This window comes from Cervus canadensis, chromosome 23 (genome assembly GCF_019320065.1).
Source record: "Cervus canadensis isolate Bull #8, Minnesota chromosome 23, ASM1932006v1, whole genome shotgun sequence".
Taxonomy (NCBI): domain Eukaryota; kingdom Metazoa; phylum Chordata; class Mammalia; order Artiodactyla; family Cervidae; genus Cervus; species Cervus canadensis.
The window spans coordinates 15,752,589-15,767,240 of NC_057408.1; the positions used below are offsets into that span (position 1 = coordinate 15,752,589).

The window sequence follows — 14,652 nt, forward strand, 5'->3', positions numbered from 1 at the left end:
CAAACTGTTATAGATTAGCTCCATCAAAGTTGAGATTACTTTCTTCATAAATAATTATTTTCTGACATGGCATATATTTTAATACATTGGGAGATTGCTTTTACTTTTATGACATTTTTGTTATTATAGTTTAAAAGATATTAAAGCTTTTTTTCCTTGGAAAATAGAAAATTGTTGACTTGGAACTAAAAAAAAAGTTAGAATATATTTTTCAATGGTCATAATAATACCAAGACAGAAATTAAACTGCGTTTGCTTTCCCCAATGGAGAAGGCAATGGCACCCCACTCCAGTACTCTTGCCTGGAAAATCCCATGGACCGAGGAGCCTGGTAGGCTGTAGTCCATGGGGTCGCTAAGTGTCGGACATGACTGAGTGACTTCCCTTTCACTTTTCACTTTCATCCATTGGAGAAGGAAATGGCAACCCACTCCAGTGTTCTTGACTGGAGAATCCCAGGGACGGGGGAGCCTGGTGGGCTTCTGTCTGTGGGATTGCACAGGGTCGGACATGACTGAAGTGACTTAGCAGCAGCAGCAGCAGCTTTCCCCCAAAACTCTTTCCTATTACAAACTTCTGGAGAAATAGTATAATGGAGGAATAATGCATGATGATCAAGTAGCCTCTAACTTAGTAGGCCTGTATGTCTGAATGAAAATACCAAAAAGAGAAATAAATACTTAGAAAACTAACATTAGATACTTAACATGTAGAAAAATATATATCTGAAATCAACAACCAGCATCATACTTCACCATTTATGAAACTCAGGAATAAAACAGTGAGGTCTGCTACACCACCAGAATATTGGTTGATAAAGATTTATCCTACTGGGTGTACATGTTTTAATACACAGGTTGGAGACATGAGACTAGCTAGTGAGGAGCTAAAACATGCTTGTGAGTGTGAGCAGAGGAACTGGTACTCAAGAGGAGTTCCTGATTACGGCAATAATGGCAAAATAACTTACCAGGAAAATCTGGATGTTAGTTATGTGGTCAAAGAAAAGTGAATAGAAAATTTGCACACGTACACCCAAAAAAGGTAGATGGCCATTATATCTTTAAAAGAATGTTCGAGTTCACCAGGAATCAAAGAGATGCATAATTAAATAAAATAATTTTATAATATATGTTAAATTGGTGAGATTAAAAATAATACCACCAAACATTGACAACTGCTATTGTATACTGTGGATGGAACTCAGATTGCTGTGCTTACTTAATTTAGAAAGCAGTCTAAGCAATATGTATCCATCGCCCTATCAATATGGCAAAATCTTACTACATGATCTTCATTTTTAAAAAGCAGGTTACAAAGATGCAAGTATCCATTCTGTTTTTGCAGAAATGTATATGTGTACTTACACCCGGGGAAGAGAGTTCAGAAAAGAATATCTTTTGGGGGGGGGGGGGAATTAATAATCTCTGGTCATGTTTCCAATCTTAGTAAGATCGGAATGGTTTATCTACTTTTCCATGTACCTCTATTTTTATAATTATTTATAGTATGTGTATTTATATAATTGGAGGAAATTTTTTTTTTATTTGCAGTAAGGTACAAATCATTGGAGAAAAGTCATTATTTAAAAAAAAAAAATCACAGGAAATTTTAGGTATAGTATACATACAATGATCTGAGAACACCCTTTTATAATATATATTAGTTATTTACCAGGCAGATGTATTCATAGGTCAGTGGTCTGTTCCAGTCAAGCATTTTGTACTTTTACTTGTTTAAAAGATGTATAAGTGAAAAGCCTTATGAAGTTTATCCGTTACATTTTGAAATTTCTTTCTTTCTTTTTGTGACACGTTGTCTAACTTTGGTTCCATTTCAAATGGTAGAAGTAAAGCAAAATTATTTATTTCGTCCTTTAAGACAATAAGAAATTATAGCTATTTCCCAGTATTATAACTTCAGTTATTGAATTCTAAGAGTCAGTGGATCCTGGATTTAACTTGTGGTTTTTCCTTTGGTCCTCTTTGTACATCCAGGTTTTTTTCCCAACATTTTTTTTGAAAATTTCAAAACTTAAGAAAGGTGGGAAAGAATTTTTACAGCTGATATCTACCACCTCGATTATGCAATTAAATTTTTACTATGATTGCTTTATCTCCGATTTATACAACCCTCTGATCCTCAACCCATCTGAAAGTTCATCTTATTTTTTTGTGCATTTGAAATGAAGTTGCAGTTATCGGTGGTGGTGGTGGTTTAGTTGCTGTTTGTTTGTGCTAAGTCACTTCAGTCGTGTCCGACTCTGTGTGACCCTATGGACTGTAGGGTCAGGCTCCACTGTCCATGGGATTCTCCAGGCAAGAATACTGGGGTGGGTTGCCATTTCCTCCTCCAGGGGCTATTCCCGACCCAGGATTCGAACCTGCATCTCTTATATCTCCTGCATTGGTAGGCAGGTTTTTCACCACTAGCGCCGCCTGGGAAGCCCTTAGTTGATGAGTCGTATCCAACTCTTGCAACCACATGGGCTTTCACCTGCCAGGCTCCTCTGTCCATAGGATTCTCTAGGCAAGAATACTGGAGTGAATTGCCATTTCCTTCTTCAGTGGATCTTCCCCACCTCGGGATCGAACCCAGGTTTCTGCACCGCAGGCAGATTCTTTACCGACTGAGCTACCAGAGAAGCTTTTCAGTACCGGTATACTTCCCTCTAAATATTTCAGCATGCATATCACTGACTTGGGCTCAATGTTTAGAATTCACCTTTTTTTCTTTTGAGGCAAATTTAAAGACAGTAAAATATACGTCTCAAGTGTCCTATTGGATGAATTTTAACAAATGAATACACTTGTGATGACCCAGTCTCCTGTCAGTCAGTGTCACCCCAGAAAGCTCCCTCATACCTCCTCCCAGTCAGTCAGCCCCCGACTCCAAGAACCACTATAATGATTTTTTCTTCCATAAATTACTACTGTCTATTCTAAAACTTCATGTAAATGAAATTACACAGTGTGTATTCTGTATAAAGATTCTTTCATTCATCATAAAGTGTTGAAATTCAGTCATGTGGCATATATCAGTAGTTTTTTTATTGCTGAGTAGTATTCCTAATTTCAACCCATTTTAATATGAACTTTTGAGATTTCTATAGTAAATATTGTTATTTGATATTTCTTGGTTTATGCTTAAATAAATTACGTTCTAATGAACGGTGTACTTGATTTCCTATTATTTGTTTATACTATCTTACAACATAAGTTAATAGTAAGTTGTTATTTATCAGATATAATTAAAGTGCAAAGAAATTAAATGCTTCTCTGAATACAAACAGTGTGTTCTCAGAAGAGTACTATGTATAGAATTTCACTTAGTTCACCTTAATAGGAATTTAAAGATAAAAAGTACACTGATAATAGCATAACTCTATTTGAAAAGTCAACCATTTCAGTTATTGGCATATACTAATTGTTTTAAAAGGAGATGGGGGAGCCATATGTGGATTTCACATCTATATTTCTGTAATCTGCATTTATTTGCCCAGATAGTGCTTTCTAAACAGATAATCTATTCCTTAGAGCAATATATAAATAATAAGTACTCTGTAAGTAGCATGATATAATAAAGAGTTGACCTATTGTCCCTTCTTTGCATTAGCTAGATACATCTCCCTTAATAAGTGTCAGCTTTGATTTCTTCCTTCAAGTGAGAATTTTTACAGTGTGTTTTTCTGTTTAGAGACACTTAAAAATTTGCCTAAAGCTAAGAACACTCCATACCACCCCCGTGCGCTTAAAACACAGACCTCCTAAAGGCCCTGCATTCATCTTTTGCATCTCATATTACAAATTCAGTAAATGGAGTCTTCAGGAATCACCTTGTTTTCTTTTACTTAAACCCACATTCATTTCACTACTGGGACATGTTAGTTTTACACCAAAAAATAACCCAAATCTGACCACTTCTCGCATTTCTAGTACCTCTGTTCTAGGCCTGATCTGATCATCTCTCACCTACACACCTTTGTGCTGTGTGCTGTGCTAAGTCAGTTCAGTTGTGTCCGACTGTTTGCGACCCTATGGACTGTAGCCCACAGGTTCCTCTGTCTGTGGGATTCTCCAGGCAAGAATACTGGAGTGGGTTGCCATGCCCTCCTCAGGGGATATTCCTGACCCAGGGATTGAACCCAAGTCTCTTAATGTCTCTTGCACTGACAGCCAGGTTTGTTTTTTGTTTTGTTTTGTTTTTACCACTAATGCCACTGGGGAAGCCCTTACATGACTCTAATAGCCTCTCTTTTTTAATTTTTATTTTTCAATGGAGTATAGTTGATTTACATAATAGCCTCTGAGCTGGTCTCTCTGCAAACCACTTTCCTTACAGCAGCCAGTTTCTAAAAATGCGTGTGTTTCTGTTGTTTTTCCATTGGACTTGGAATAAAATCCAAATTGTTTGCAGTTCTGTTGTCCTTAGCTAGGCTGGTTGCATTATACCCTGTGTGTGTCTTATTCAGGAGTTAGAGATCTGGGCAGGGAAATTTGAGTTACTTCAAAGTAGTTTAATTAGTATGAGCATTTTCACCTTATAGTTTTAATAGAATTCCTATACCTTAGAATCATAGTTTATTAACTGGAAAAAAAAAATCATAGGTAATTGATTTCCAGTCCCTTATTTTGGCAGTTAAATAAAAAGCTGTTTAATTCTTCCTTTTTTTTTTTTTTCTGTTTTTGATTTATTACAGATCGAGCTGGGAGCATCAGTACCCTTGATTCTTTAGACTTTGCAAGATATTCAGATGATGGTAACAGGGAAACAGATGAGAGAGTGGCAGGTAAGATTCTAAAGACAGATTTGGATGTTTTTGACATTCCAGAAATAATGAAATGACTTGAAAAATTCTCTTCCTTCTACAGTTCTGTATGTGAATAGAATTAGATAGTTATCACACAAAGTTATATTACCAATTTATTGGCTTCAGGGAGCATTCCTGAATGTTCAGCAACCCCCAGCTGCTCTTCCCGGTGATGCTCTGAGTTTTTGGTTATGTGTGCCTAAAACTACTGAGTTCTGCTTACAGCTAACAGTTTACAGCCACATAAATATAAAACTGGTGTAAGTCAGCCATGGTTTAGTGCGAAGTTATTTGGACCTTGCTTTCCTGATTCCTTTTATCCCCCGGACCAGGGCTAAGTAATGTTTGCGTGGTGTATACCAATGCAGCTCTGCTGATGGTTAAAAATTGGTTTAAATACTTCCATGCTGATTGGTGATCACAGCTTTGTCTTCATTCCTTGGATTCTCCCTGGCCGCCACTGCATCCCTCTGGAAACTTCATTTGACTTTCCTGTGATCCTGAAAATAGAGGTTGTCAATGCTCTGCCCACTCAGGGTTTCCTGGACTTTGCCCATTCCAAAAAGAAGACCAGCATCCTTTTTAGTTGCTTGGTTCCACATTCCAGTCTCCTTCCCCTCTCCACCCTCCCTCCAGTTTTGCCTTTTTGGCGTCACCATAGGATCTGTAGGGATTTCAGAAGACCAATTTGTACCCTCTGTATTTGCCCACATCAGATGAGGCCAGTTGATTCTTCTGAATTTGCCAGTGTGGAAGCCCTGGCTCCTCAGACGTCCAGTGACTGGTGCCTCTCTGGCGCTTCAGGCTGTGACTCAGTGATTGAAGTCGTTCCTGAACGTCTTTATGGGAGCTGTAATTTTCACGGGATGTTGACTCTGAGATAGATGGGAAGCCACCCTCAGCTACGTATTTTAACCCACCGGAATGGCGGGCATACCCGGCGTAGGAAAGATGCCACATGGGACGGGTGGAGCCCGTGAGGGCCCTGTGGGGTCAGGGAGCATCCACACTGTGGCTTCCCCTCTTCATCAACCCTGTTGATTCTTTTTTTCCCTTTACTGGCACAGGGTTGTTAAAACCTGCCATATATTTGCTTGTCGTAGTCATGATGAATAAAGACGAGTGCTTTTGAGCGCTAATTTTTATATAGCACTCGCTCCTTTCTGAACATTTTGTAAATGTATGTTAACTCATTAGGTTATAGAATTATCCTCATCTTCCACTCCCCAAGAAACCGAGGCACTCAGAGAATCTTAAGACTTAAGTGGCAGAGCTAAGACTCAAATGTAGAATAGCTCAGCAACAGAGCCCACAACTCTGTACCATATGCCACCTCTTAGGGTGAAGGATTAAGTTTGACCTATGTAAAATGACATTCCAATATGTGCTTTTCATTTATTGCTTGAGAAAAGAGCTATTGAATGTTTAAAAATCTCAAACAGTATTACATGATTTAGGGGAAAAAATGATGCAATCATTTTTAGTTCAGCAGAGGCTCAGAGAGGAGTGAGCCATGAGAACAACAGCAGTGTCAGCTGAGGGGGAGTCATCGGAAGACTTCAGTGCAGCTGCCTCCTCCATGGTCATGGTTTAGTCGTGAGCATTGTTAATCGACAGCTGTGTCAAAGGAGCAAATCACATCAGTGATATCTGAAAATTAGCAAATCAAGCGGGAATTATTTCCATAATTTTAGGGCTCATCCTCCTAATTATATCATTTGTTAAGTGGCATTATGGTATATTTAATTATATAGTAAATGTTAGATATTATATGTTTTATGTTATTTATTAAGTGTTAAATACATGGTATTTTAGTTTCTTTGAAACTAACCAAATATATTTAGTTTTGTATATTGTATTATTGTTCAAATGGTTATGTATTTGAAAATAACTTCAACCCAGAAATAGACCACATAATTATTTTCATTCCTCTAATTTTTATTTGAAAACCTGAAAAATTTAAGAGGTCCATCATTATTCTTGTTATTAGGTATGTTGGTATTTTTAATTAGGGGAAACATGGATGTAAAAGCAAGATGTTATAACTAAGCAAAATGCTATAACCAAACATAACTAAGAATGAAAATTTTAAATAGTTGGTAGGTTTTTTTTATGATATAAATTTATTTATTTTAATTGGAGGCTAATTACTTTACAATATTGTATTGGTTTTTCCATACATTGACATGAATTCGCCACGGGTGTACATGTTTTCCCCATCCTGAACCCCCCTCCCCATCCCATCCCTCAGGGTCATCCCAGTGCACCAGCCCCGAGCACCCTGTATCATGCATCGAACCTGGACTGGCAATTAGTTTTGACCTTATATTTTTAATCTGAAGATTATACTCTTTCTCTAAGTTTGGGGAAATAAAGTAATTTTTGCTTACTATATAATGCTAATATATAAATACATGCGGTCTTGAGAAAGACAAATAAGTGATATGTGATATCACTTATATGTGGAATCTAAAAATAATACCAGTGAATATATATATATAAAACAGAAATGGACTTAGAGACATAGGAAACAAACTTGTGGTTCCCCAAAGCGGAGAGAGAGGGGAGGATGGGACAGGTTAGGAGTACAGGAGTAACAGATACGAACTACTAAACATGGGTTTACTTCATAGCACAAAGGTTTATATCCAATATCTTGTAATAACCTATAATGAAATATAGGCTACAAAAAAATGGAATGACTATGCTATACACCTGAAACTAACACAGTGTTATAAGTCAGTGATACTTCAGTATAAATGAATGAATGGATGCAGTCTTTCCTCTTCACTGGGAAAAGGAAGAAAATACATATTATTCCAAGATAATAGCCTTTAGACTCTTAGGGCTCTTGTACCATAGCCTGTTGTTGAACCACATGTGTGATATGTGGCTGAAAATTTAAATTAATCACAATTCCCATTTCCAAAGAGATTTTTGTCTCTTTACTAACCATTGGTAGTAACTTAGAAGCTAATTGAAAGACCAGTAATTGAGAAGAGATAATTACTGTGTCATCTATCATTAGATCACATGTAAACCTTACTGAGAAAGAACAAAAATCTGTTTGATGTTCCTGTACCAGTCTTGGGCAGAAGGAGTTTATAGATAACACAGATTTTGAGTCCGTTGCCCCATGATGCAAATGTAGGGTCTGCTCTAACCATTAATAAACTGTTGATCTGACATATATATGTGTGTGTGTGTGTGTTTATATATATATATATATATATATTATATATGTGTGTGATATATATTATATATATGTATGTGATGATTTTCATCATCATTTTCCTAAATTTAAAAATCTGGTTATTTTTTCAAGTCTGTGCAGGTGTTCCTTAAATGAGGAAAAGATCTCTAAATGAACATGTTTATAGAGCACCATTATTTTGAGTTTTGTGCTTAAAGAACTAAGACTAACAAGTAGTTTAAGATAGTAGTGATACACACTTGCATATATCTCAAGTCAAGAGTGCCTGATCTTTAACTAAGCACTCAAGTACCCCTGATACAATAGCAGTATTATCCAACTTTGATTGAGAAATAACTGTTTCAGCTAATCTAGAATGGCTGATACTGACTTAGTCATTAATTTTTTGGTAAGATTATAACATGCAGTATTACAATATACCTATATCTTTGCAGTTATTACTTTAGTTCCACTAAAATTGCATTCAGCAGTGTTGGGCTAGTAGAGGGTTGGGGTAGTGGAGTGAGCAGGCTGGTAGCTGGTTCCTATAGTGTTTTTTAAAAACATTCACTTCTTCAAACATTCTTATGAAGAATTATAACATTTGAAAACTACTTGGAGGTTGCTTGGTATAATGTATCACTTTACAAAGTAATAAGTTTTGAGTTTTAATCCAATATCTTTTAATAAAGAAGTGACAAATTCATGTGTGTGTAAATATATCTGTTCAGACCTTTCATGTAAAACTTTTTCACATAACTGCAATTATTTGATCATACTGTGCCTTTATAAAGATGTGCTGTAGCCTCAAAAATATGCCTTTGTCTTTTAAAGTCTGTATTATATATTAAGAAACATGCAGCAGAGTGAATTCATTTTGATAAGCACTAGCTTTAAAAGCAGTGGTAACTTTTAATGGCATTGACAATGTGTGTGTAGATGTGCATAAAAATATAAATTCTTGCCGTCTGACTTGGGTTTTTCTGGCTTTCTGTGCCTTGATCCTTCATTGTTTTGCTCTTGGTCACCTAAACTTTCACAAGTTGAATTGAGTTTTTTTTTTCCCCCCACAGTTTGTGTTTTAACCAGTTTTTTTGTTTGTTTTGTTTTTTCATATTCTATCATTCTGGTGCAGGGCATTTCTGATCTGCAATTGTTCTGTAATATGTCTTAGTAAATTGTAAGTGATACTGAAAGTATGATACGTATACTTCCTTTGCTTATGGTATAGTGAAGTGCTTTTAAATCAAAACCTAGAGTTTTGAAATAGAAGAAAAATAAATCTATTCTGTACTTACCTTACATGTCAAAGCTGTGCAGTCTGACTTTAAATACAAACTCTAAGAGTTTCCAGAAGTGTAATTTTTAGGGAAAATGTTTCTACTTTGTTGCACAGAAATGTTTGCAGATCAGCATTGCTGATGACCAAAAAAAGAAATAGTCATATACACGTCATCTGATTTTTAGCTGTGCTTCCATGTTGCTGCAGTGAAATTCTGTGCATCAAAATAATTGGCCTTCTGTACTAGATGTGATTCAGTTACATCTTAAGTTTTTAATGAAAATGTGCAAACTGAGTGAATTCTATTTTTTCCATATATTTTTATAGCTTTGTTGTCTCTGATAGCATTTCATTTGCCATCTTCTTTTTTCTGTTTATTAGTCAATCAGGAAAAAGTTGCATCTGTAAAGTTTTAAATTTACTCATCTTTATGCAGAACTATTTAAATAATAATATTTTTAATATACAGTTGTGACAAAGATCACTTAATTTTCTCAGAGCTTTTCTTCACAGAAATGACATTTTCCCCCCAATACTTTTTTCTTCATGGCAGTATTTATATATTTTAAAGAAAATTCCCAGTAAAGACATAGTTAAATCTTGGTCATGATGAAACATTTCAAAAATCTCATTAAAATGTTTCCTCAGTATTCATGTTCATTGTATTAGACTCTGCAGTAACAGGATAAATCTTTAAGTTTCATTAGTACCTCTTAATGTGAACAAATATCTGTTTGAAGAGTTGTCAGAAACTTTGAAATTCTACTTAATTTTATTCAGTATCCTTAGATAACTACACTCTTAGAATTGTACACAATCACTTACTTTAGAATGATTTTAATTGTAACTTAAAAAACAAACGTATGTCTGTTCTTTGGCTTTAAATGAAACCTAAAATAAATCCCTTGGAACTTTTTTTAGATACGTGTTTAACATATCTGTGCTTGTTTATAGAAGACATATACTTGTTTGTAGGAAAATTGATAAGACATCCCATATTTGTAAGATACTTAAAACATACTTCTTCAACATCTTAATGAAGGAATATATTCACTGTTTCTGTATGTTGATTTATAACATTATTCTAGATAAATACTTTTTTTTTAATCCTAAGATTTTCTTTAACTGTATTTGCTAGAACTTCATCTAAGTTTTGTGTTTTCCCCTAAAATTATGTCACCTGGAAACATTCCATTACATTTCTTACCTGGACTGAGTGAAGCACAACACCTAAGGTTTTTTTTTGCCTAAATGAGAATATGCCATAGATTTTATTTTTAAATAGAGCTATTCCTTGTCAGACAGCTAGAACATTTGATCAGTAGTCCCCTGTATTCTAAAACTATGGAAAACATTCACCAGTTTGCTCGCAAATCAACTCTGCTGCATGCGTTCACAAGTTTCATAAAGATTGCATGCTTTCTGTTTTCAATACAAATTGTATTTTTTTTTCATACCCATCCTTGCTTTTTATTTTTTATTTTTGTTTCCCTTTTCTTGGTTGGATGCCTGTGTGTGTTTATTCCAAATCCCTGTCCAGTCCTGGAGTTTGAACTACGGAAAGCCAAGGAGACCATTCAGGCCCTCCGAGCCAACCTGACAAAGGCTGCAGGTGGTGTACATACAACTTTTTTGAGACTTTTCCTACTTTGACAATGTAGAAGTAGCTGAGATATTTTCAAATGTAAAAGCGTAAAATATTATTTGTCTTTTCTTCCACCAGAACATGAAGTTCCTTTACAGGAACGAAAAAATTATAAATCAAGTCCTGAAATTCAGGTGGGTGAATGTCAGATCTAAAAGTATCTTCCATATGAAATGGTAGGACAAATATTGAAAGAGGAAGACTTACAGTAGTGTATCCATCTTTTATCTGTCTCTAGGAGCCAATCAAACCTCTTGAAAAGAGAGCTCTAAACTTCTTAGTCAATGAATTTTTATTGAAGAATAACTACAAGCTGACATCAATAACGTTTTCAGATGAAAATGATGATCAGGTACAGTTTCCTTTTTTTTTTTTAACAATAATTTGTTTCCTTTCTAATTTATAATGTACTTATTTACTCTTTTATCTAGCTTGTTTAATTTTTTTTAAAAGTTATAGATACAGTAAAATTCTGCAACACCAAAATACTGACTTGAAAAGAAAGAAGATTTCAAATTGATGAAGATTGGTTTCTGTTTTAAGAAACTAGAAAAAGAAAATTAACTGAAGTCCAAAGAAGTTAAAAGGAAGGAAATATTAAAAATGAGACTGTATCAGTGATATAGGCAACAGAGAACAACAGAGAAAAATTAATAACAACAAAAAACAGGGTTTCCGAGGTTAATGAAATTGATAAACCTCTAGCCTGACTTATTAAGAAAGAGAGACAGGAAGCAAATTATTAAAATCTGGAATGAGCAAAGTTATATCACTGTAGATAGCTACTAGACTTTTAAGGAAGAAGTAAAGTAAATGAACAATGTTATATCACTGTAGATACCTACCAGATATTTAAGGAAGAAGTAATGAAGTAATACCACTTCTCCACAAACTCTTCTAGAAATTGAAGACAAGGGTATTGTTCAAAACTCATTCTGTGAGACCAGCATAATTCTGATATCAAAACCAGATACAGACCTGGCTAACAAAGAAAATTACAGGCTCATTTTCCTCATGAGCATGGATGTAGAAAATCTATATAACATTTTACTATATCAAATCCAACAATGTGTAAAAATGCTAATACACAGTGACCAAATGGTTTATCTGAGGAACATAAGATTGATTAGTCCAAAAACCAATCATTGTAATTCACCATTTTAAGAAACTTTTCAAAAGAGAAAAGAAATCATATGATCATCTCAAAAGAAAACATTTGACACAATCAAACGTGTCTTTCCCATAAAAGCTTTGAAGAAATTAGGAATTGTGAGGAATTTCCTCAAATTCATAAAAGACATTTACAGAAAAACTATCACTAACATCACACTTAATGAGAAAGATAAGGAATAAAACAGGAATATCTGCTCTCACTACTTCTGTTGAACATCATACTGAGGAATCTAGCCAGTACAAGGCAAGAAAAAGAAGAGGCATATATTTTGGAAAAGAAGAAAGAAAACTTTCACTGGTAACATGATTATATATATAGAAAATCCTATAGACTGCATTAAAAAAGACACTATAATAAGTGATGATAGACAAGTTGTAGGATACAAGATCAGTAAACAAAAATGAATTGTATTTCTGTATGCTAGCAACAAATAGACATTCAAATTTTAAAGATACCATTTATAAAAGTATTAAAAAAAATAGGAAATACTTAGGTATAAATATGATGAAGGATTATGCACTGAAAACTATTATACATGCTGAAAGAAAATAAAGAGGACATAAAGAAGAGATATATTGTGCTAATAGATAAGATTCAGTATTGTCAAAGTGTCAATTTCTGTAAAATTGATTTGTACTTTTAACACAATCCTAATCAGAATCTCGCCAACTTTTTTTGTAGAGGTTAGCTTATTCTAAAATTTCTATGGAAATGGAAGTAACATAGTATAGCCAAAACAACTTTAATAAAGAAGTACAAAATTAGGGGACTTCAACTAGCTGACTTTAAGGTATTATAGTTCAGGCAGTATCTTATTGACATAAATGCAGACAGGTCATTGGAACTTAGTGGAGAGTCAAGAGATTAACTTACACATAGATGATCTTTTGATGTCTAACAAAGCATAAAGTAAATTCCATTCAGAAAGTATAGTCTTTTTTACAATTTGTACTGTAACATTTTGATATCTATATACCTCCAAAAATGAACTTCGAACCATACCTCACACCATATACAAAAAGTAATTCAAATGGATCATGGGTTTAAATGTAAATTATAAAGCCATAAGGCTCCTAGAAGAAAACATGGAAAAATTCATTGCAACCCTGGAAGGTAGGCCAAGATTTCTTATATATGACACCAAAAGTATGGTATTCTTCATCAAATATTTGTTCTCATCAAAGTCAATAACTTCTACTCTTAGGCGATTCTAAACAAATGAAAAGATGAGCCATAGATTAGTTAAAATATTTCAAGTAACATACCTGATAAAGAATTTCTATGCAGAATATTTAAAGAACTCTCTAAAATGAATATAATTATTTTAAAAAAGACCCAATTTTTAAAAAAATGGACAAAACATTTATACAGATGCTTCAACAAAGAACACATATGGATATCAAATAAGCGCATGAAAAAAAATGTTCTACATCTTTAGGCATTAGGTAGATAAAAATTAAGTCACAATGAAATACCATAGCACACTTACTAGAATGTTTAACTGAGACTGTACCGAGTCTAGGCAAAGATGTGGAGTAAGTAAAAATATCATCATTGCTCTTGGGAGTCCAAAATGGTGCAGTCACTTTGGAACATTTTTTGGCAGTCTATTTTAAAAAAATTAAAACCTTCACCACCTATATGACTTGATCATTCCATTCCTAGATATTACAGTCCAAGAGAAGTGAAGGGAGATGTTCATACCAAGACTGCTACATAGTGTTCACACCAACTTTATTTATAATAGCTGACATTAGGGAGACAACCCAAGTATCCAAAAGCAGGAAGTTGAATAAAAAATTTTGATGTATCGTTACAGTGAAATGCTAACTCAGCAATAAAAAAAAAAAAAATGAACCTCTGACAGATACAACAACATAGATTAGTCTGAAAATCAATAATCTGGATGAAAGAAACCAGACAAATAGAGTATTTGCTGTATGCTTCCACATATATAAAATTCTAAGAAATGTAAACTTGTAACAGTGACGGAAAACAGAACAGTATTTGCCTAGGAACAGGGCATCTGTGAGGAAAAAGGGGAAAGTATTACAAGCAGGCAGTAAAACTGGGGAGTGAACAGTTCATCTTTTTTTTTTCCTAGCTTTGGTGTTTAATCTTTTTTTTTCTCTCTCTCTGCTTTATTTATTTTTGGCTGTGCTGGGTCTTCATTGCTGTGCTGACTTTTTGCTAGTTGCAGCGAGCGGGGGCTACTCAGTAGTTGCAAAACATGGACTCTAGGGGTGTGGGCTTCAGTAGTTGCAGAACATGGGCTCAATAGTTGCAACTCCCAGGCCCTAGATCAAACAGGCTCAGTAGCTGTGGCGCACAGGCTTAGTGGCTCCAGGACATGTGGGATCTTCCCAGGTCAGGGATCGAACCTGTGCCTCCTGCATTAGAAGGCAGATTCTTTACCATTGAGCCACCAGGGAAGCCCCCAAGTCCATCTTCTTGATTGCATTGATCTCTTCAGGTGTGTACTTAGATGTCAAAACCTAGCAGACTATACATTTTAAATTAGCTTGTGGATTTAATACTTCCCTGGTGG

At 34.8% G+C, this 14,652-nt stretch overlaps 1 protein-coding gene across 2 annotated transcripts in view; it reads left to right on the forward strand.

Annotated features, from left to right (window-relative positions):
• Positions 1-14,652, forward strand: part of RELCH (RAB11 binding and LisH domain, coiled-coil and HEAT repeat containing) — a 113,250-nt gene that overhangs the window by 23,434 nt on the left and 75,164 nt on the right. For both annotated transcript variants that reach the window (XM_043444211.1, XM_043444212.1), the window contains exons 2-5: positions 4,700-4,789; positions 10,826-10,897; positions 11,009-11,064; positions 11,169-11,282. In XM_043444211.1, the coding sequence (XP_043300146.1) occupies positions 4,700-4,789; positions 10,826-10,897; positions 11,009-11,064; positions 11,169-11,282 (332 nt within the window). The remainder of the gene's footprint in view (positions 1-4,699; positions 4,790-10,825; positions 10,898-11,008; positions 11,065-11,168; positions 11,283-14,652) is intronic.